The sequence below is a fragment of the Pseudophryne corroboree genome, chromosome 7 (assembly GCF_028390025.1).
Source record: "Pseudophryne corroboree isolate aPseCor3 chromosome 7, aPseCor3.hap2, whole genome shotgun sequence".
Lineage (NCBI taxonomy): Eukaryota > Metazoa > Chordata > Amphibia > Anura > Myobatrachidae > Pseudophryne > Pseudophryne corroboree.
This window is the reverse complement of record NC_086450.1, coordinates 35,739,976-35,763,383: the sequence shown is the minus strand read 5'-3', so window position 1 is coordinate 35,763,383 and position 23,408 is coordinate 35,739,976. Positions and strand designations below refer to the sequence as shown.

The window sequence follows — 23,408 nt, the reverse complement described above, 5'->3', positions numbered from 1 at the left end:
GGCTGGCGGTTCTGTGACCTGCCCCAGGTCCTGACCAGCAGCGAACGGGCTCAGTGTCCCTCCTGTAAATGAAACCAGTGGTTCCCCCAATACAGCAGGCACACTGATGAGGTCATACAGGTCATGCACAGGCGACGTTACCTTTTTGGCAGCCTCCTCCCCGGGCGGATTGGCAGACGCAGCTCTCACCTGTTACAAGAGAGTGAATAACTAAGTAACAAGAACACCAAGCACTGTCTGAGTTATGCAGTAATAAAACATCAGCCGGGTAAGAGAGATTTCTGCAGATAAAGCCGCCAAGGAACAAACAGCAGTCGGCATGAGCTATAGGTCTGTGGGTAACGCAGACAACTCTCCCTGCCGCTATCTGTGCTGTGTCCTGCAGGTGTTACTGTCTCACATCTTGCCAGCAGATGTGTAGAGGGTGTGAGAAACACGCTGCTGGGGGCTCAGATAGGTGCTACACAACTATGACATGCTGGCAGGCTGTCTGATTGGGGAATGTATGAGAATGTAGCTTGGTGGGAAGCTGAGAGAGGCCTTTGCTGGTACTGATGGAGCACTCTTATTGCTGGAAGGTCCTCCCATGGACCCAACGTTATATGCATACGAGTGTGAGATGGACAAATGCATGGAGTGTTTAACGTGATCGAGGGGGGTATTTATCAAAGCCTGCGGAGAGAGATAAAGTACCAAACAATTCGCTCATAATGGTCTTTTTTTTTCTCCTTTCAAAAACAGCCTGTAACATGTAAGGCAGAAGCCGCATGGCTAGTACGTTATCGTTCACAATGCGTGCAAGTTTGTTGGTTCCCCTTCCCTTTGGAATGAAAGCTCTCACGAGCAGGGCCCTCTCACCTCATGTGCTTTTCTTTCCCTTACTTATACCATCGGAAAAAAGGGGGTGTTGTAGGTGCACTGTCTCTAGCATTACTGATATCATACAGCTTAGCATATAATAAATAGTGGAGTTTAGTTATGTATTGATCAATGCATGTAGCCACAGCCCCACGACAAGGGACTCCACTCTGCTGCGGTACCTAACACTATAGGGGTTCAAACCTAGGGCACGGGACCCCCTAAACCACCACAGCCAAGCGACCACAGGGAATGATTATGGGGGTCATTCCGAGTTGATCGCTAGCTGAATTTGTTCGCAGCGCAGCGGTCAGGCTAAAAAACTGCATTTCTGTGCATGAGTATGCGGCGCAACGCGCACGTGCTACATACGGGCACAACGAACGATGTAGTTTCACACAGGGTCTAGCAATGCATTTCAGTCGCACTGGTGGCCGCAGAGTGATCGACATGAAGTGGGTGTTTCTGGGTGGCAACTGACCGTTTTCAGGGAGTGTGCGGAAAAACGCAGACGTGCCAGGAAAAATGCATGCCTGGCTGGGCGAACGCTGGGCGGGTGTGTGACGTCAAATCTGGAACTGAATAGTCTGAAGTGATCGCAAGCCTGAGTAGGTTTTGAGCTACTCTGAAACGACACAAATTTTTTTTGTAGCCGCTGTGCGATACAACCGTTCGCACTTCTGCTAAGCTAAAATACACTCCCAGTGGGCGGCGGCATAACGTTTGCACGGCTGCTAAAAACTGCTAGCGAGCGATCAACTCGGAATAACCCCCTATGTGTAGTGAGAAGGATAAGGAATAGGTGAGAAAAAAGGTGTTATGGGGTGAATTAATATAAGTGAAAAAGGTGTTACATGTATAATAAACAAACAGTGAAAGTGCCAAATTAAATATAATGCTGTGATGCCCTGTTGTCGCCCAGCCACTGCAGCCCAGGAGGCACCGCACCCCAGGAACCACCGCACTGCTGACCTATTGTACAGAATCATTGGACTTACCTATAATTGTGCCATATTCAGTCTAAGGCCCTCAATAGCTAACTAAAAGTGTTTTATGTAGACACACCTGAAGGAGTGAGACGCCTTCATTCTTAGACTTGCACCCGCCCACACCTGACCCTCATTTATTTTAACTAGGTAACCTAGCATGACTGCACTTGTGGCACCGATGTGAACGATATGTTGGTCCAATCCGCCAGATCGGAGAACTTATTGCTCAGTGTGTACATAACTTAAGCCAATGTGCTCTTGTTTTACTCATATGTTTATGAAAATCGTATGGCGCTGTGGAACCTGTGGAACACTTGTGGCGCCATATAAATAAAGGATAATGACAATAATAATAATACTCTTACAGCTAAGTGTAACAATGCTTAATTCCTCCTTAAAAGCGATGAAGTTAGAAGCTACTGTCTTATGTATAACTGCATGCTTTTGCTATTTCATACAGCAAAGTAACCGTGAAAATAGATAAATGATTGCTTATTTTATGAAGATACTCTAATATGGCCTGGACAGATTTGTTGGTACCATTTAGAAAAGATAATCAATGGGATTATACTAATACTTCAAACTACTTGCTATCTTGAATTAGCATCGCACATTTTCAATCTTCTAATCAGTCATTCAGCCTGTTTAAATGGAGAAAAATAGTAACTTTTCTGTTTGGTATCAGCGTGTGCATCACACTCAACATGGACCAGAGAAAGCAAAGGAAAAAGTTATCTGAGGAAATCAGTAAGAAAATTATAGACAACCCTGCTAAACAAAAAGCCTACAAGACCATGTCCAAGCAGTTTTATGTTCCCGTTGCAAGTAATATTATGAAGTTTAAAGTCCAAGGGACTGTAGCCAACCTCTCTGGACGTTGCTGCTAGAGGAAAATCGACCACAGATTATACAGGATCGTGACAATGGTTAAAAAACAAACCAAAAAAAAAACTGCCAAAAAGATACAAGCAGAACTCCAAGGTCATGGTACGTCAGTGTCTGATTGTAGGGCACAATGAACTCTCCGGACGATCAAGACATTCTGGAGCGAAACATACGGCCCAGAGCGCTCTGTCTTAGTCACAGGTCATGTGTCCATCAAAAGGATAGTGACTCAAGACACGCAGCGATTGCCTCTAAAGATCGTGCAACAATATACAAGGTTACGGGGGTGTCCATACACAATATTCTGTTGAATCAAAAATCGAACGCAAAGTATGATTTCTATTAAAATAACAAAATAAACAACGAGGGATGCCAAGTCCTTTTGTCACTTATTCCAGGCCAAGATATGGGTTCTTAATTTTTTTCGTGGAAGGGAGCCAACAAATTCGTCCTCCTCTGTATATGGCATAGGGTACCCACTATTGTAAATGAGGATATTAGAAGTCACCGGGGAGTTCTAGTGCAGGATAAAAGCCAACTTTCTTCACTCTAAACATAAAAATCACTACATATTCAACTGCTTCTAATTGAAATAGACGTCTCAATGCTGCGCTGATCATAGGACGAAGCAGTTGTTTCGGTGACCCTGGCTGCCAGCCAACGAGGCGGGACACCACCATTACCTCTGCATGCCTTGGCAGAGTACCAGTGGCTCTGGCTGGTGAGAGGGATCGGTGTCATTCAGTCTCCTTAGGTGGCTGCGCGGTCATTAGGGTGCTGTACGGTACAGTAACATCACGTACCTCTCTAGATAAGGGAACACTGAGTTTGCATACCTCTCTGAATAAGGAGCAATGGGGCTTATTCAGGTTCAGCTGTAAAATTTGCATGTGCTGCGAACACACTGCAAGGGCATGACCCGTGATTTCTGCAATTCTTCTGCGATCGCATCTTGACGGGATGCAATCGCAGGTTGATTGACAGTCGGCGGGCGTTCCTGAGCACACACATGGCATTTGCGGGGAGTGGTTGAGAAAACGCAGGCGTGTAGCTGAAACTGAAACGTTGATGTTCTGGGAGTGACACTCATTCCTCATCGTTCTATACAGGAATCCGGGTTGTGTACTGTCACTTTGGGTTATAAGATCGGTGGAAGTATCTCCGTTACTTCCAGCGACATCCCGGCAGTATGCAGACTGCTCCACCAGTACATAGCCACACACTCATACGCCACAATGTACGTTTCTCTAGTGATACCAGTTACTGAGCGTCTCTCCGTGTAGTTTCCCCTTAGGGTTATTTCTCTATCGTCCTAGTGGATGCTGGGGTTCCTGAAAGGACCATGGGGAATAGCGGCTCCGCAGGAGACAGGGCACAAAAAGTAAAGCTTTTCCAGATCAGGTGGTGTGCACTGGCTCCTCCCCCTATGACCCTCCTCCAGACTCCAGTTAGATTTTTGTGCCCGGCCGAGAAGGGTGCAATCTAGGTGGCTCTCCTAAAGAGCTGCTTAGAAAAAGTTTAGCTTAGGTTTTTTATTTTACAGTGAGTCCTGCTGGCAACAGGATCACTGCAACGAGGGACTGAGGGGAGAAGAAGTGAACTCACCTGCGTGCAGGATGGATTGGCTTCTTGGCTACTGGACATCAGCTCCAGAGGGACGATCACAGGTACAGCCTGGATGGTCACCGGAGCCGCGCCGCCGGCCCCCTTGCAGATGCTGAAGTCAGAAGAGGTCCAGAATCGGCGGCTGAAGACTCCTGCAGTCTTCTAAAGGTAGCGCACAGCACTGCAGCTGTGCGCCATTTTCCTCTCAGCACACTTCACACGCAGTCACTGAGGGTGCAGGGCGCTGGGGGGGGGCGCCCTTGGAGGCAAATGTAACCTATATAAAGGCTAAAAATACCTCACATATAGCCCCCAGAGGCTATATGGAGATATTTAACCCCTGCCTGGATTCACTAAATAGCGGGAGACGAGCCCGCCGGAAAAGGGGCGGGGCCTATCTCCTCAGCACACGGCGCCATTTCCTCTCACAGCTCCGCTGGTCAGGACGGCTCCCAGGTCTCTCCCCTGCACTGCACTACAGAAACAGGGTAAAACAGAGAGGGGGGGCAAATTTATGGCGATATTTTGATATATATAAAGCAGCTATAAGGGAGCACTTATTATAAGGCTATCCCTGTTATATATAGCGCTTTTGGTGTGTGCTGGCAAACTCTCCCTCTGTCTCCCCAAAGGGCTAGTGGGTCCTGTCTTCGTTAGGAGCATTCCCTGTGTGTCTGCTGTGTGTCGGTACGTGTGTGTCGACATGTATGAGGACGATATTGGTGTGGAGGCGGAGCAATTGCCAAATATGAGGATGTCACCCCCTAGGGAGTCGACACCAGAATGGATGCCTTTATTTATGGAACTACGGGATAGTGTCAACACGCTAAAGCAGTCGTTTGACGACATGAGACGGCCGGACAATCAATTAGTGCCTGTCCAGGCGACTCAAACACCGTCAGGGGCTGTGAAACGCCCTTTGCCTCAGTCGGTCGACACAGACCCAGACACAGGCACTGACTCCAGTGGTGACGGTGACGAATCAACCGTATTTTCCAGTAGGGCCACACGTTATATGATTTTGGCAATGAAGGAGGCGTTACATTTAGCTGATACTACAGGTACCACTAAACAGGGTATTATGTGGGGTGTGAAAAAACTACCTATAGTTTTTCCTGAATCAGAAGAATTAAATGACGTGTGTAATGAAGCGTGGGTTGCCCCTGATAAAAAGCTGATAATTTCAAAGAAATTATTGGCATTATACCCTTTCCCGCCAGAGGTTAGGGAGCGCTGGGAAACACCTCCTAGGGTGGACAAGGCGCTAACACGCTTATCTAAACAAGTGGCGTTACCCTCTCCTGAGACGGCCGCACTTAAAGATCCATCAGATAGGAGGATGGAAAATATCCAAAAAAGTATATACACACATGCAGGTGTTATACTACGACCAGCTATAGCGACTGCCTGGATGTGCAGTGCTGGGGTAGTTTGGTCAGAGTCCCTGATTGAAAATATTGATACCCTGGACAGGGACAATATTTTACTGTCGTTAGAACAAATAAAGGATGCGTTTCTTTATTTGCGTGATGCACAGAGGGATATCTGCACACTGGCATCACGGGTAAGTGCTATGTCCATTTCGGCCAGAAGAGCTTTATGGACGCGACAGTGGACAGGCGATGCGGATTCAAAACGACATATGGAAGTTTTGCCGTATAAAGGGGAGGAGTTATTTGGAGTCGGTCTATCAGATTTGGTGGCCACGGCTACAGCCGGGAAATCCACCTTTCTACCTCAAGTCACTCCCCAACAGAAAAAGGCACCGACTTTTCAACCGCAGCCCTTTCGTTCCTTTAAAAATAAGAGAGCAAAGGGCTATTCATATCTGCCACGAGGCAGAGGAAGGGGGAAGAGACACCAACAGGCAGCTCCTTCCCAGGAACAGAAGCCCTCCCCGGCTTCTACAAAAGCCTCAGCATGACGCTGGGGCTTCTCAAGCGGACTCGGGGACGGTGGGTGGTCGTCTCAAAAATTACAGCGCGCAGTGGGCTCACTCGCAGGTAGATCCCTGGATCCTGCAGATAATATCTCAGGGGTACAGGTTGGAATTAGAGACAGATCCACCTCGCCGTTTCCTGAAGTCTGCTTTACCAACGTCCCCCTCCGAAAGGGAGACGGTTTTGGAAGCCATTCACAAGCTGTACTCTCAGCAGGTGATAGTCAAGGTACCTCTTCTACAACAAGGGAAGGGGTATTATTCCACTCTTTTTGTGGTACCGAAGCCGGATGGCTCGGTAAGGCCTATTCTAAATCTGAAGTCCTTGAACCTGTACATAAAGAAGTTCAAGTTCAAGATGGAGTCACTCAGAGCAGTGATAGCGAACCTGGAAGAGGGGGACTTTATGGTATCCTTGGACATCAAGGATGCGTATCTCCACGTTCCAATTTACCCCTCACACCAGGGGTACCTCAGGTTCGTTGTACAAAACTGTCACTATCAGTTTCAGACGCTGCCGTTCGGATTGTCCACGGCACCTCGGGTCTTTACAAAGGTAATGGCCGAGATGATGATTCTTCTTCGAAGAAAAGGCATATTAATTATCCCATACTTGGACGATCTCCTAATAAGGGCAAGGTCCAGAGAACAGCTAGAGATGGGATTAGCACTGTCGCAAGAAGTGCTAAAACAGCACGGGTGGATTCTGAATATTCCAAAATCCCAGTTAATGCCGACAACTCGTCTGCTGTTCCTAGGGATGATTCTGGACACGGTTCAGAAAAAGGTTTTTCTCCCGGAGGAAAAAGCCAAGGAGTTATCCGAGCTTGTCAGGAACCTCCTAAAACCAGGAAAGGTGTCTGTACATCAATGCACAAGAGTCCTGGGAAAAATGGTGGCTTCTTACGAAGCAATTCCATTCGGCAGATTCCACGCAAGAATTTTCCAAAGGGATCTGTTGGACAAATGGTCAGGGTCGCATCTTCAGATGCACCTGCGGATAACCCTGTCTCCAAGGACAAGGGTGTCTCTTCTGTGGTGGTTGCAGAGTGCTCATCTATTGGAAAGAGCAATATACAATGCTCTAAGCCAGGCAGAACCTCTGCTTCAGGGAAAACCGGTGTTGATCCAGTCGGACAACATCACGGCAGTCGCCCATGTGAACAGACAGGGCGGCACAAGAAGCAGGAGTGCAATGGCAGAAGCTGCAAGGATTCTTCGCTGGGCAGAGAATCATGTGATAGCACTGTCAGCAGTGTTCATCCCGGGAGTGGACAACTGGGAAGCAGACTTCCTCAGCAGACACGATCTTCACCCGGGAGAGTGGGGACTTCATCCAGAAGTCTTCCACTTGCTGGTAACCCGTTGGGAAAGACCAATGGTGGACATGATGGCGTCTCGCCTCAACAAAAAACTGGACAGGTATTGCGCCAGGTCAAGAGATCCGCAGGCAATAGCTGTGGACGCGCTGGTAACGCCTTGGGTGTACCAGTCGGTGTATGTGTTTCCTCCTCTGCCTCTCATACCAAAAGTATTGAGAATTATACGGCAAAGAGGCGTAAGGACGATACTAGTGGTTCCGGATTGGCCAAGAAGGACTTGGTACCCGGAACTTCAAGAGATGATCACGGAAGATCCGTGGCCTCTACCTCTAAGGAGGGACTTGCTTCAGCAGGGTCCCTGTCTGTTTCAAGACTTACCGCGGCTGCGTTTGACGGCATGGCGGTTGAACGCCGGATCCTAAAGGAAAAAGGCATGCCGGAAGAAGTCATTCCTACTTTGATTAAAGCAAGGAAGGAAGTAACCGTGCAACATTATCACCGAATTTGGCGAAAATATGTTGCGTGGTGCGAAGATCGGAGTGCTCCGACGGAGGAATTTCAACTGGGTCGATTCCTACATTTCCTGCAATCAGGATTGTCTATGGGTCTCAAATTGGGATCTATTAAGGTTCAAATTTCGGCCCTGTCGATTTTCTTTCAAAAAGAATTGGCTTCAGTCCCTGAAGTCCAGACCTTTGTTAAGGGAGTGCTACATATACAGCCTCCTGTGGTGCCTCCAGTGGCACCGTGGGATCTCAATGTGGTTTTGGACTTTCTAAAATCTCATTGGTTTGAACCACTAAAGAAGGTGGATTTGAAATATCTCACATGGAAAGTGACCATGCTTCTAGCCCTGGCTTCGGCCAGGAGAGTGTCAGAACTGGCAGCTTTATCTTACAAAAGCCCATATCTGATTTTCCATTCGGACAGGGCAGAACTGCGGACTCGTCCGCATTTTCTCCCTAAGGTGGTGTCAGCATTTCATCTGAACCAGCCTATTGTAGTGCCTGCGGCTACAAGTGACTTGGAGGACTCCAAGTTACTGGACGTTGTCAGAGCATTAAAAATATATATTGCAAGGACAGCTGGAGTCAGAAAATCTGACTCGTTGTTTATATTGTATGCACCCAACAAGATGGGTGCTCCTGCGTCTAAGCAGACGATTGCTCGTTGGATCTGTAGCACAATCCAACTTGCACATTCTGTGGCAGGCCTGCCACAGCCTAAATCTGTAAAGGCCCACTCCACAAGGAAGGTGGGCTCATCTTGGGCGGCTGCCCGAGGGGTCTCGGCATTACAACTTTGCCGAGCAGCTACGTGGTCAGGGGAGAACACGTTTGTAAAATTTTACAAATTTGATACTCTGGCTAAGGAGGACCTGGAGTTCTCTCATTCGGTGCTGCAGAGTCATCCGCACTCTCCCGCCCGTTTGGGAGCTTTGGTATAATCCCCATGGTCCTTTCAGGAACCCCAGCATCCACTAGGACGATAGAGAAAATAAGATTTTACTTACCGATAAATCTATTTCTCGGAGTCCGTAGTGGATGCTGGGCGCCCATCCCAAGTGCGGATTATCTGCAATAATTGTACATAGTTATTGTTAACTAATTCGGGTTATTGTTGAAGGAAGCCATCTTTCAGAGGCTCCGCTGTTATCATACTGTTAACTGGGTTTAGATCACAAGTTGTACGGTGTGATTGGTGTGGCTGGTATGAGTCTTACCCGGGATTCAAAATCCTCCCTTATTGTGTACGCTCGTCCGGGCACAGTACCTAACTGGAGTCTGGAGGAGGGTCATAGGGGGAGGAGCCAGTGCACACCACCTGATCTGGAAAAGCTTTACTTTTTGTGCCCTGTCTCCTGCGGAGCCGCTATTCCCCATGGTCCTTTCAGGAACCCCAGCATCCACTACGGACTCCGAGAAATAGATTTATCGGTAAGTAAAATCTTATTTTAAGTGTATCCGATCTGTCTTAGTCTATTAGCGTCATTATTACCAGTAATAATCCTGACACATTAATGCATTCGGAAAATGACGGTGCTGATTTATAGGAGGACAAAGATCAGGGTTGTTACGTATAACATTGTGCATTAAAGCGGTATTATTCTGACTTATTAGCGGAATTAGTACCTGCAGGTTTCCTGACACTTTCATACATTTATAGTAATTCTCTGCCAGCTACTATGGGGGCAGAGATACCGACCTATCACTTAGCACAGCAAGGTAATTTGCCGCGTGACTGGGGTACCCAGGGCTGGTTATGCTATTCACTATATACACCTGACACTCCCTGCAAATGATCCTGAAAGTGTCTTACTAGCTGCCTATGTGGCTTATTCACATGCGACTAAACTCGCAGAGCACCAATTATCAGTACTTTGTGCATGGGCGGACCAGTGCGGGTCCGCGACTTAGGACCGGTACCACATGATACTGTCAGTTTGATGACGTTTTGGGGTGGCGACAGCCTCCGTTTCCCACTACTGCCACCGTTGTGGGGGGGGGGGAGAGGCCAGGATCTCCTGGCCACTTTGATATATCTCCAGCAGCTGACTTGGGTCATGCAGCCAATCGATTGTGATGTGGATGATCCAATGCTACAGTGCATCTGGAAAGTATTCCCAGCGCTTCAAGATGTCAAAGGAGTGGACTCTGTGAATGTCCTTGAGTGGCCCAGCCAGAGCCCAGACTTGAATCCGATTGAACATCTCTGGAGAGATCTGAAAATGGCTGTGCACCAATGCTTCCCATCCAACCTGATGGAGCTTGAGAGGTGCTGCAAAGAGGAATGGGCGAAAGTTTGGAATAGGGCTGTAACTTAGCAAAATGTGGAAAAAGGGAAGCGCTGTGAATACTTTCCGGATGCACTGCATCTCCTTGGACGCAGCTCGGATTAGTACTGCAGCAGAAGGCGTGACGCCCCCTGCTGCATTACCATATTAGTGCTATCACTGCAGCTTCTATATAAGAAGCAGCGACACCTCTTCCAACCTCATCTGAATCAGATTACCCGGGCCCAGACTTCTTGGGAAGGCCCGGCGGGTACTTGGCGGGTCCACCTCTGCATAAGGCCCATTATCGCACACACTGATTCATGGGTAAAACGGTCTTTGACGGCTCATATTTGATTTATACTAAGCTGTTACATTAATAAGTGTGTATCGCTATCCATTGCTGCGGCTCAGTTTTGGGGTTGGCACTTTACACAATTTCAACAATTATGTGCTTACAAGATATCAGCCTTTTAATGATGCTTAGTTTTAGAAGTATTAGTTGACCGTAGTCTTCTAAGGAAGACGAAACGCGTTGGTCACATTCTGGACCCTCAGGTGGGACCTGTTCCCAAGTTCATGACTGCAGTTCACTTAAGCGTTTGCCTCTAATGGATGAGAGGGAGATGCCGAATATAGAAGGCTGCTAGGTGAAAATATGGGGATCGCATTTGGCACACACGAGACTGGGACATTTAAAGGGACAGTATAGGGTCACAACCACTGTTCCTATTCCACTGAGGCCTCCCAAGCAAACATGCTATTTCTTAAGAGCTAGACTCATTTGTATGTGTTTTTTTTTATGTCTTGTCCTACACTTATGCACAACACTTTCACATACACTATACACCTACATATGAAATACATAGCGCTTCCGGGATTTTATTCTATAGCTATTGACATTTATTTTATCTGTATTTAAAAATAACAATGAGAAAGATTATGGACAAGTTATTATTATATACAATCGGAGATCTCTCTGAGGGGTGTAGTATGTTATGCCGGCGGCCAGCATACCGGCGCCGGAATCCCGACCGCCGACAGCTGGGCGAGCGCAAATGAGCCCCTTGCTGGCTCACTGCGCTCGCCACGCTGCGGGCACGGTGTGGTGCTACGCGAGCCAAGCTATCTATTCTCCATTCAAGGAGGTTGTGGACCCCCAAGAGGGAGAAAAGCTGTCGGTATGCCGGCAGTCGGGATTCCGGCGCCGGTATGCTGGTCGTCGGAGCCCGGCCGCTGGCAAACTGAAGACCACCCCTCTCTGGGCACCGTGGCAACCAATCAGAGAAGAATGTCGGAAAGTCAGATGTTACTTAGGAGGTAAAAGCAGCGTGTAACTTGCAGCCAACCATAGCTCAGGCTACTGCTTTTACCTGCTCCTGCGCCCGCCCTCAATGTTCCTGGCTATTTGCAATAAGGGGCATTATATTAAAAAATTTTCATATAAAAGGTGTATTAGCAGCAGAGCCCAATGTCAGAAGTTGTATTATAAAGGTCTATTTGCTTTCAAAAACAGATCACGGCTCAGGAAGGGTTTTCCAAATCTCGTGCAATAAACAGAAAAGGAGCTTTCTTGACATTACCATCGGTTACTGGCCGAGACAAATGACTAAACGTTCGCTGCTCAACCTCCAGGCAAAGCTCGTGGGCTGAAGTAAGAACTGAGCCTTCAGAGGAAACATTTCTGAAGTAAATCCTCCGTGGGTGTCTGCTACAAAATGAAGCAGCGGGGAGTAGATCGGCTTCTGTGTGGCCTGGCTCATTCTGGGCGCTTCTTACGTATATCTTTACTACAATGTGATGGGAATACGGCTAAACGCCCAGCTGACGTTCCCTGGTCACTCTCTCCCGGTGTACAGCACAATCTCCTCACTCCCTATCATTGGGAAGTTTTTCCAAATTATTCGTCATCTTTTACTGTGTTTCACGGCATAAACAAAGGACCCGATACAGAGCTGATCGTTGCTGTTCATTTTCGCTGTGCGCTGAGGGGAATTTTCGCACAGCGTACACAGGCAATCGCACACTTGCACGCGGGGCAAATTTTCACTCCTCCTGGGCGGCGACTATCTGCTCGCAGGACAGTGTAATTTGCAAATCAGGTCTGAATTAGGCACAAAATGTCTTATTCCAAGTGTCCAGCACACTTTTCAGCAATGCAAGTGCTTCAAAATGATGTACAAACACTGAAAAGGACAGAATATATTTGTGCAGACAAAGACCAGTGTGATTTCATCCCACCCCCATGAATATATTATTGCAGTCTGAAGATGTTTTTATATAAAGTTCACCGGGTGTAGATATTTTACATTGTGGGGCCAACAAGGTTTAGCAAAATAATTCTATACAGAATAACGAGCCTACGGACTAGGTAAACTAATGACCTCGTTTGCAAACCTGAAAGATACAGCCCGTCTCCCAGCAAAAGCAATCAGCTGCTGGGAGACAGAGACAACAAATGACTAACTGTGTCAATTTCTATATTCTAATAATTCTTACGTTTCACTGGCTCTAATGCAGCTCTTTCCTGCTTAAAGACAAATATACTAATGGCTACAGCATTATTCTAAACCCAACTTTTACTGTATCACCTGTTTACACTGCAGAGAACGACACGGCGGCTTAAAGGAGGTGTAAGCGGAAAGCAGAAAGGGGTCATTGGTTCACAGTCTGCACCTAATTAAAATCTCCAATGAATATCGGCAACAATATAAAACGTTTGTATATACTTCCAGACTGGACTGACAATGAGAAATACTGGGGATTCCGAGATCGCAGATGTTTTCTGATGTCTGACATTCGGCTAAGAGCGTTGCACTCATACGTCTCATTGCTGCAGCCGTAATCTAGTACTGTTATTGTTAGACAAATGTGCCCCGTGTGCCACCATATGTGCCACAATGGCTGGCCGTCTGTCGCTCTGGATGGTGGCAGAACGTCTGTGAGACATTCATTTCCTTCTCTGAGAACTCAGCGGAGGAACCGTAAAGCTTGCAGCCTAATTTATCTGACTGATGACTTAATTATACTTTAGCTTAACTCGATCTATATCAAGACCCATCGATACGTTAATACTAAAAGCCAGTGATAAAGCGGTAAAACTGCTTCTTAAGACAGAAAGGCTTAACGGTCAAACCACACAGCCGCCATTTACTAGCAGTGTGTGTGTGTGTGGGGGGGTTAAGTGCAGCTACAGTAATTGCCGCATTTATGGTGCTGCAGGATTCACGGATTTATGTTTGCTGCCCTGTGAGGCTGTTACACAAATCCAGGAATCTGGGGCGAGATAGGGCTGCAATAGAGGTGACCTCGCCCCCTTTGCGTGCGGAGGCGGGTTGATCGGATTGAGGGACTAATACAGACCTGATCGTAGCAGCAAATTTATTAGCAGATGGGCAAAACCATGTGCACTGCAGGGGGGGCAGATGTAACATGTGCAGAGAGAGATTTGGATGGGTTATATTGTTTCTGTTCAGGGTAAATACTGGCTGCTTTATTTTTACACTGCAATTTAGATTTCAGTTTGAACACACCCCACCCAAATCTAACTCTCTCTGCACATGTTACATCTGCCCCCCCCCCTCGTCATGTCTATTCCTTTAATCGGACACACCTAAGATTAACACAGGTTCTGTGGCTGACTGCGTGTGAAATGTAGGCTTGAATTTAGCCAGCTACAGAATCTGTGTAAACCACAGATGTCCGGATTAATGGGAAATCATTGCAACCCTAATTTTCTATTATTATTATTAATATATTACACTATGTCATTTTTTATACATAGGAGTTGTGCAGGAATTAGAAGCCTCACTCACCTGCACCAAAGATGCAGCCCTTCCACGCTTTGCGTCAGCCACTGACTGGCGGCCGGTCCGCCCTTTTCCGCGTGAGTTACAGCGGTAACAAGTCCAGTTACTTTGTCCCCCCGCTTCCACCTTGCAGTCCTTTCCCACAAGACAGACGGAGTGGTACAGATGTCCACAGCTACAAGGCAAGAGCAGTTTGCAATTAATTCATTAGGCTACTTCCACAGTCGCGGTACGTATAAATGGACGCTACAGTGAAGAATTACATATCTTCAAAACTTTTAAAGTATACAATAAAGTAATGGGTTTAAGAGAGAGAGTCGTACCAGCACACTAAAGGCCCATACACACTAAACGCCCCCCACCCACGCCGATATTGGCAGCAGCGGGGACCCGGCGGGGTGCTGGCATTGGCTAGTGCATACACGCTTGTCGATGTGCCAGCTCAGAAGGGAGCAACGGCGGGGGCGGGGGGACGGCGCACATGCGCTGTCGTTAACGAGGACCTCCCTCGTCTGTACATGTTCAGATGAGGGAGTGCGTCGTTAACGATGCGCGGGAGCACGCATTGTTAACGATATTGTAAAAGATCTCACTCAGATTGGCCCTGGTGAGCGATATCGTTCACTTCCTCGTCTAGTGTGTATGGGCCTTAATGGCTGATACTGATCGGGACAAGTATGGCTCCAAAAAACTAGCAAGTAAAAAATGAACATGTTTTTTTAAATAAGCTTCGCAAGGCGCATCCAGGTCAGCAACAGTAAGGTTTATTACATTCGTTCGGCGGTTAATCAGAGATCAGCCAATCAGAAGCGCAGTGGGTACACCACCACGTGATGTGGCTACAGGCAGGCGTTCACGTGCCACCGTGTGGGTCTGTCTGATTTGGCACTGATATATAAGCGCTTAGAGTACTCATTTTGCATATGTACAAGACTTCTCTCTATTCTCTGTTCAGCCGCTCCATGGATCCGAGGTAAATCTGCACACAGACGTAGGGGCACACTTTTATTTGCTGGCATGCGCACAGACTTGTGTATCCTATGCAAAGCAGCAGGGCAGGGCGTACGCCCATCTATGCATCAGCTCCTAGGTGTTTTGAGATAAATTGTATTACACGCTTGCCCACTTCGGAGACTCCCAATATTTCCAGAGTCCCACAGACTCTTGGATGAGATAGGAACCCTTCTGTATCTCGCCCATTCCACTAGGAAGGTTGGAGCGCACGATGAAGTCATTCTCTGTGAATCACATAATCAGAACCCCACCTGCGTAATGGCACAATTTATGACACTGCGTTGCGGGGTGGTAATGCCAAATGCTCCCTCGCTTCACTTCACTGACCACCTCCAGCTCTCCGTCAGTAAATCTCACAGAGGCAGAAGACTAAAATATCAAATAAGTCATATTAATGTACAGTCATGAGAGGAATGACGTCATGTCTATATTATTATAATAGTTGGTTCTTAACTCCAGTTCTCAAGTACTGCCAACAGGTCAGGGTTTCTGGATGTCTTTAATCATGCAAAGGGGACTTACTCTATTGTGCTGGATTAGTAATTATCCCACCGGCTGTCACAGACAGAAACTCAACATGTGACAAGTTGGGAGAACTTGAGGGTTGATATTGAGAACTGCTGACGTAGTATATCCTTGGATCTTATAATGACATCCCATTTGTCAAATGCCTTACGTTTGTCTTGTACGTTTTAACTATTACAGATGTCCAGCCGACAAGGAAAAACCCAGACACTGTGCAAACTGCAAACACCCACCCATGGGAGGTGACCCCGGCTCAGACGTCTGTGATTTATACGCTCATCAGTTTCTGATGTCGTCTCCGATTCCGCAGGCAGATGCCTTTTTCTCGTGGTTTAAAATCATGAAGATGCAAAGACTGGAGTAAAATCCTTCCTAAAAGATCAGAGCGCTCCCAAGCAGATACAGGAGGGCGGCAGAAAGATATCTGCGCTGTTCAGAGAGTCAGACGACTCAGAGGCAAAAGAATTAAGAGAACACAGTTCCTTCTTCCACAGGAAAAATATTCATTAAAGTAGTCAAAATAATAAATGGGGACCCAGCAAAATCAGCTTTATACAGCGGCAGCTTATTATCCGCAAAGTTCTATAAAAGAAATTGATAACTGGGCGCAACCGCCATCAAGAAGCTCTTTTGGTGGAAGAAAAGCCATCTCTCTCTCTGATGGTCAGTGCGCTACGGGACCCCTGGATTCATACAAATTGGTTAAATCCGTGATTTAACATACACATACACACACACACACGTATAGTATGCACTTCAATGAAACCAGACACCATATTTAAGTTTTGCAGCCTCGCTACCATAGGGATGAAAATCATTAGCTCTCTCCACAGCTGACAGACCTAAGCAGTGCGGCTTCAACCTCTACAGGAGACATCATCAAAGAATAACTTTGGTCTTTTCCCATTTGAACCAGGGAAGTATTTGTTACCTCAGCTGCCCTCAGAAACCCTGAAGGAGTAGAAGGAGCACTGGTTCCCGCCACCTAATGAAATGAAAGATCGAGGCCTTCCTTTATGTGCACAGATTTCCAAGGTCTTTTCATAAAAGATTTTTCAGAAATGACAAAGGAGCTTTTTATAGGTAGAAGTATAAGAAATATAAATAGGGCAACCAGAGAGAAAATAGTAGCAAATAAATATATGGTGTTCTATTGCCAGGCGTCAGACACTACAGACTGGATGGAGATTACAAGAGATGGGGGAAAAAACACATCATAAAAACCCCACAAACAGAGACAGCGAGGTGGGAGGATGGTGTCATCTGTACAACTGAATTCCTTAGATAGCATGGAATGTGGTCATCCCTCTCACGCAAGCCCGACCCTCTGTGGCTCATGTAGAGTTGCACATGCCTCCATATACCTTGTGACGCAGAAAGGGTTCGAGAAGAGGTGGATAACTGTAGGCTAAGCACAGTAGGGGAATACTGGCATGAACGTCAAACTCCAGAAGACCTGAATGCAGACATAGCTGTCTGGAGACCTATCTCCTGCAGGTGCTGGAGGCCTGGTGAAACAATACGCAATGATGACTATCAGCAACGCTATCTGGCGGCTTCTGATTGGCCCCTTATGTATGACTGCTTCAGCTGAAAGCAGTTAGTGTTGCGGCTATATTATATGAAGTCGCAGCCACCTGTTCACAGTTGACAATTTGCATATGAACTATGGCAGCAAATAAGGTTCCTAGAAAATGTAAAGGGAACAATAGCCCCCCTCGATGCGTGACTACATAATGCATGACCACGCCCTCTTATTTCTTTCAAGGTTTGTTAGGGCAACTGGTATTTCGGAGGCACAATTTCTAGCTAAAGACTATATGGGGGTTCCATGATATCTGGTGGCCACATTGTGCCAGAGGTGGCAATCAGCTGAATAACCACAGTTTTATCCTTACCTGGAAATTTGGGATATACTTTATTGCCTGAGCAAATGTTTCCTTCTTTATCCCTCCTTATCGCCTCCATATCACCATGACTCCACCTTGACTATAAGAATAAAAGCTCTCGCAAGCAGGGCCCTCCCTCCTCTTGTTTCATCCATCCCTCTATGCGCTCTGACTCAGCCAACAGGTATATACTGTAACTATGCATACATTTATAATTATTTCAATATGTTAGTTCATTCCTTTGTTTACCCTGTGTATCTTTTTCGATGTATGGTGCTGAAGAAACTGGTGGCACCTTATAAGTACACGCTAATAATAAGACAAATGTGGACTTATGGCCAGGACAAGGCTCCGCAACTATAACTTGGCTGAGCGGGCTATCAGCCCAGCACCCGAACAGCAGGGACAAACGCCACTCATGAAAATTCAAGTACAGATTTGTCCTCATACATCTAGCCTCAATAAGCCAAGTAGCACGAGATGCCTGGTGTGAGAGAACCGCTAGGTCCCGTGCAATACAGCTGACGTTGCTCATATTTTTTTGTTGTTGCCAAAAACACGTCTCAGTCCCCAAAAAATGTGACTAGGACGCACCAGAAGGCTGAGCTGATTAATGTGATAAATGACACTTGTATACTGTGTGTGACCGAGTCTGTATACGGAGCAGAACAGAATGTGTACTGGAAAAAAACTGCGGCTGCTACACTGTAGCACTTCTCATACAGATTCAGACTCAGCCACACACATATCATATCAAATTACTCCGTACAGTCTACTGGTGCGTCCTAGTGGCATCATGTTGCAACTAAGATGCATTTTTGTCAAAATGAAGCAAAACAAAGATGCCCAATGCTATAAGACTGTCATGAGACTTGGCGTGCCAAGAGCGTGACTGCAGCAAAGATGTATGAGGACACAATTGTAAGTATAAGGAGCATCGATGGAAAGGGAAGACGATAGCGAGACAATGTAGAACTTGCGCACAACAAAAATACAAGAAAAGATTTTCTCTGAGCCCTGCAGAGCCACACCCACTTCTAATGCAAGCACTGTAAATGAACCCTATAAGCTCACAATCTAAGCGGCTGGAGGCGCAGGTAGGTAGGGTCACTAGTAAAAAGTTACAAGAACAAGTGAGGGTAAAAGCAGTGACATTGCCTGTACAGTGTCATTTCTTCCTGATGCCCTATTACCAAAGCTGATAATCCCCCTATAACACGATCCCCCCTAGATGACAGATCTGAAGACTCTTCTGCTTCGGCCTAAGTGTCGGACAGCCGTGTCCTCCAAACGTGCTGTCCTTTCATGGTGGTTCACACCTGGCCATTACACGCCTGCGCAATCATTAGTCACATTAGTAAATGCAGTCTGACTGCGCTGGCATAATCCCAAAGTGCCAACGTGGACTGCACTTTTTTTTACCACATAAGGGGGAGATGTATCAAACCTTTGAGATAGATAAAATGGAGAAGTTACCAAATTGCTCTTCATGCTCCTAATCTATCTGCCACCCACCAGCACCCAATCCTGCACATTTAGTATAAACCGGGTTCTAATTGACATAATAAATGAAAGATTATGGGGTATATGCAATAGCGGGCGAATCGGCAAAAAAGGCGAATTCCGGGCCGTTTTCGCCTCCAAAAATCAATTCGCCTATGCAGTGCAGTCATTTTTCGCAAAAAAACGGCCCGTCAAAATTCGCCTTTTCTCAATTCGCGTTTTTCCGAATTCGCCTTTTCTGCAATGGTACAGATGCTGCAATTCGCCTCCAGCATATTCAATTCAAGTTTGGAAATTCGCCTGCAGTGCTTTTAGACAGCAAATTCGCGATTTTCCATCCGCCACACTTTGGAGGGTGAAAACAAATAAAAAAATTTTAAACATGGTTTTTTTGGTGTTTTTTTTTTTTGGAATAGTAGATCTATTTATATTAGAAGGGATTAGGTTTTTTTTTTTTTTTTTGGGGAGGCACAAATATTATTTATATATTTTTTAAAATATTTTTTTTTTTATTTTTTTTTTTAATTGCTGGAACGGTAAAATCAGGAAAAAAAATGGCGTGGGGTCCCCCCTCCAAAGCATAACCAGCCTCGGGCTCATCGAGCTGGTCCTGGTTCTAAAAATGCGGGGGAAAAATTGACAGGGGATCCCCCGTATTTTTAAAACCAGCACCGGGCTCTGCGCCTGATGCTGGTGCCAAAAATACGGGGGACAAAACGAGTAGGGGTCCCCCGTATTTTTAACACCAGCATCGGGCTCCACTAGCTGGACAGATAATGCCACAGCCGGGGGTCACTTTTATGCCGTGCCCTGCGGCCGTGGCATTAAATATCCAACTAGTCACCCCTGGCCGGGGTACCCTGGGGGAGTGGGGACCCCTTCAATCAAGGGGTCCCCCCCCCCCAGCCACCCAAGGGCCAGGGGTGAAGCCCGAGGCTGTCCCCCCCCATCCAATGGGCTGCGGATGGGAGGGCTGATAGCCTTTTTGTGTTCAAAAAAAAGATATTGTTTTTTCCATTAGTACTACAAGTCCCAGCAAGCCTCCCCCGCAAGCTGGTACTTGGAGAACCACAAGTACCAGCATGCGGGAGAAAAACGGGCCCGCTGGTACCTGTAGTACTACTGGAAAAAAAATACCCAAATAAAAACAGGACACAGACACCGTCGACAGTAAAACTTTATTACACACTGCCGACACACACATACTTACCTGTGTTCACACGCCGACATCGGTCCTCTTCTCCATGTAGAATCCCGGGGTACCTGAAAAGCAAAGTTCAATATACTCACCTTAACCAGGCTCCAGAGATAAATCCACGTACTTGGCAAAATAATAAAACGCATTTACCCGCTCCATAACGGACTGAAAGGTGTCCCATGCTGACACATGGGACACCTTTCCACGATTAAGATCTGTCAGTGACAGTTGTCACTGACAGGTCTCTAAGCCAATCAGGAAGCGCAACTTCGTTGCACTCACCTGATTGGCTGATCGCTGTGACAGCGCCTCGCACAGCTCCCTCCATTATATTCAATGGTGGGAACTTAGCGGCTAGCGGTGAGGTCACCCGCCGGTCAGCGGCTGACCGGCGGGTGACCCCACCGCTAGCCGCTAAGTTCCCACCATTGAAAGTAATGGAGGGAGCTGTGCGAGGCGCTGTCAGTGTACAGACGGCGTCCAGCCAATCAGCTGAGCGCCACGGCAGTAGCGCTTCCTGATTGGCTGAAGGGACGTCAGTGACAGGGAGTCACGTGACGTCCCGACATTCGGGAGAAAGGAGTGTAATGTGAAAACATTACACTCCTTTCTAGTCCGGTATGGCACGGTGATCATTTTTTTATTTTAAAAAGTACGTGGATTTACCTCTGGACCTGGACCTCTGGACGGACGCTGGAAGGTGAGTATAATTTTTTGACAGGTACCCTCGGATCGTCGGAGATCGTTGCAGTCGGCGTGTCAACACAGGTAAGTATGTGTGTGTCGGTGTATGAAATAAAGTTTTACTATCAAGGTGTGTGTGTCCTGTTTTTATTTGGGTATTTTTTTCCCAGTAGTACTACAGGTACCAGCGGGCCCGTTTTTCTCCCGCATGCTGGTACTTGTGGTTCTCCAAGTACCAGCTTGCGGGGGAGGCTTGCTGGGACTTGTAGTACTAATGGAAAAAACAATATCTTTTTTTTTTACACAAAGGCTATCAGCCCCCCCATCCGCAGCCCATTGGATGGGGGGGGACAGCCTCGGGCTTCACCCCTGGCCCTTGGGTGGCTGGGGGGGGGGGACCCCTTGATTGAAGGGGTCCCCACTCCCCCAGGGTACCCCGGCCAGGGGTGACTAGTTGGATATTTAATGCCACGGCCGCAGGGCACGGCATAAAAGTGACCCCCGGCTGTGGCATTATCTGTCCAGCTAGTGGAGCCCGATGCTGGTGTTAAAAATACGGGGGACCCCTACTCGTTTTGTCCCCCGTATTTTTGGCACCAGCATCAGGCGCAGAGCCCGGTGCTGGTTTTAAAAATACGGGGGATCCCCTGTCAATTTTTTCCCCGCATTTTTAGAACCAGGACCAGCTCGATGAGCCCGAGGCTGGTTATGCTTTGGAGGGGGGACCCCACGCCATTTTTTTTTCTGATTTTACCGTTCCTAGCTATTGGGCAGGAAGGCGAATTCAGCACGCCCACTGCTCGCCGATTGGCCGGAATCCGCCTGCGGGAGGGGCGAATCAGTTTCACATTGAATATAGTGAAACCAGGGTCCCGGCGACAGGGCTGCGGCTGGCGATAGCGGGCGAATCATACAGAGGCGGATCTAATGCCGCGATTCGCCCGCTATTGCATATACCCCTATGGTAATAATAATATTTTTCTCCTGGGCCCCCTCTTATATAAACCTCTTAGGTTTGTACCAACAAAGATTACCAGGCTTTATAAATAGAGGGGATTGGGACGAAATCCCAGCAATCAGAATCCCAAAAGTCATAAGGTCTACAGCGGAATCCAGATGGACAGAATCTGCTAAGTATTTTAACCCTCCCCTAATCAAATTTGGAGGCACCAGTCCCATGACTCAAATCCTGGCGTTTTTACCGCAAGACCCTGTGATCCCGCCGATCCCAGAATTGGCTTCCTTAGTCTCAATAGCAACTATGCGCATGGACTCTAGATCTAACACTGACAGCAAAAGAGACTCAGAATCAGTGACTGTCAGGGGATGAGTGTGCGAAACGGAGGTACCTGAACACTATGATGTCGTCAGACGCCTCCTGCCTCTTCTTGTACTGCTGCAAGCACACACAGCAGTAGTCCTGCTTTGGGACGAGAGCTTTGGTAATGGAAGCCTTGAGGTTTCGCAGAGACCAGTGCAGGTCCTGGTTCAGCAGGTTTGTAGTGGTTTCCAGTAGTGTCTGTGTGAGGAAGCCAGAAGAGGAGTTTGAGGAATAAATTACCACAACCTACGATTTTTATGGATAAACAGAACTGGTCCCTCATAAACAGGGAAAGTGGCCATTTTGGTTGCTGAATTAATATTAATGAGAATGCATCCTGTCAGGAGCCAATGGTATCACTGAGATTGTTTTACTGTAATTAGTGTCATCTATCAATGTTCATCAGATGTTATATCCAGCTACCATAATAAGCTGTGTTATCTCTTCTCTTTCTTCACCTCCTCTCTCTCACTCCATTTTGTTTCACCTTGCCCTAAACCAGGCATGTCCAAACGGCGGCCCTCCAGCTGTGGTGAAACTACATATCCCAGCATGTCCTGACACAGTTTTGCTGTCAGAGAATGCTAAAGCTGTGTTAGGGCATGCTGGGATGTGTAGTTTCTCAACAGCTGGAGGGCCACAGTTTGGACATGCCTGGTTAAGGGCAAGGTGAAACAAAATGGAGTGAGCGAGAGGAGGTGAAGTCCCCAGCAATAGGGAATTTTACTCCGACTATGACACAACTGCTTCTCGGTGGGTGTGACTTCAAAATTATAATGTGGCACTAATACGTACAAAACCGCTGGGCTTGCATCTAATATTAGCAAATATTGAGGTCAAATCCACAGCTTCATAATGGAAGTCAGGATGGAGTTGCATGCAATGCAGCAAACGTTAGGAGACTCAGAGTAAGCATGTTATAATGGAAGGGACAGTGTTCCCCAATAGCCCACCTTCCAGAGTTTCTAATTACTAAAGTGGGACATGGCCACACCTCCTCTGGGGGAGTAAAGGTAAAAGGCGTGGCCATGTCAGGTTAGGGGCGTGTCCTACCTCTGGTATCTACCTCTGTTTAAGTGCGGCTGCCTGTATTG

At 47.1% G+C, this 23,408-nt stretch overlaps 1 protein-coding gene across 3 annotated transcripts in view; it reads right to left on the bottom strand.

Annotated features, from left to right (window-relative positions):
* The window catches only part of VPS8 (VPS8 subunit of CORVET complex), a 233,405-nt gene that overhangs the window by 12,332 nt on the left and 197,665 nt on the right, over positions 1-23,408 (bottom strand). For 2 of the 3 annotated variants that reach the window (XM_063932991.1, XM_063932992.1), the window contains 3 exons: positions 22,343-22,512; positions 14,187-14,355; positions 142-189 (listed from right to left, as the gene is read on the bottom strand). In XM_063932991.1, coding sequence (XP_063789061.1) covers positions 142-189; positions 14,187-14,355; positions 22,343-22,512 — 387 coding nt within the window. The remainder of the gene's footprint in view (positions 1-141; positions 190-14,186; positions 14,356-22,342; positions 22,513-23,408) is intronic. The other variant, XM_063932993.1, reaches the window with a different exon arrangement.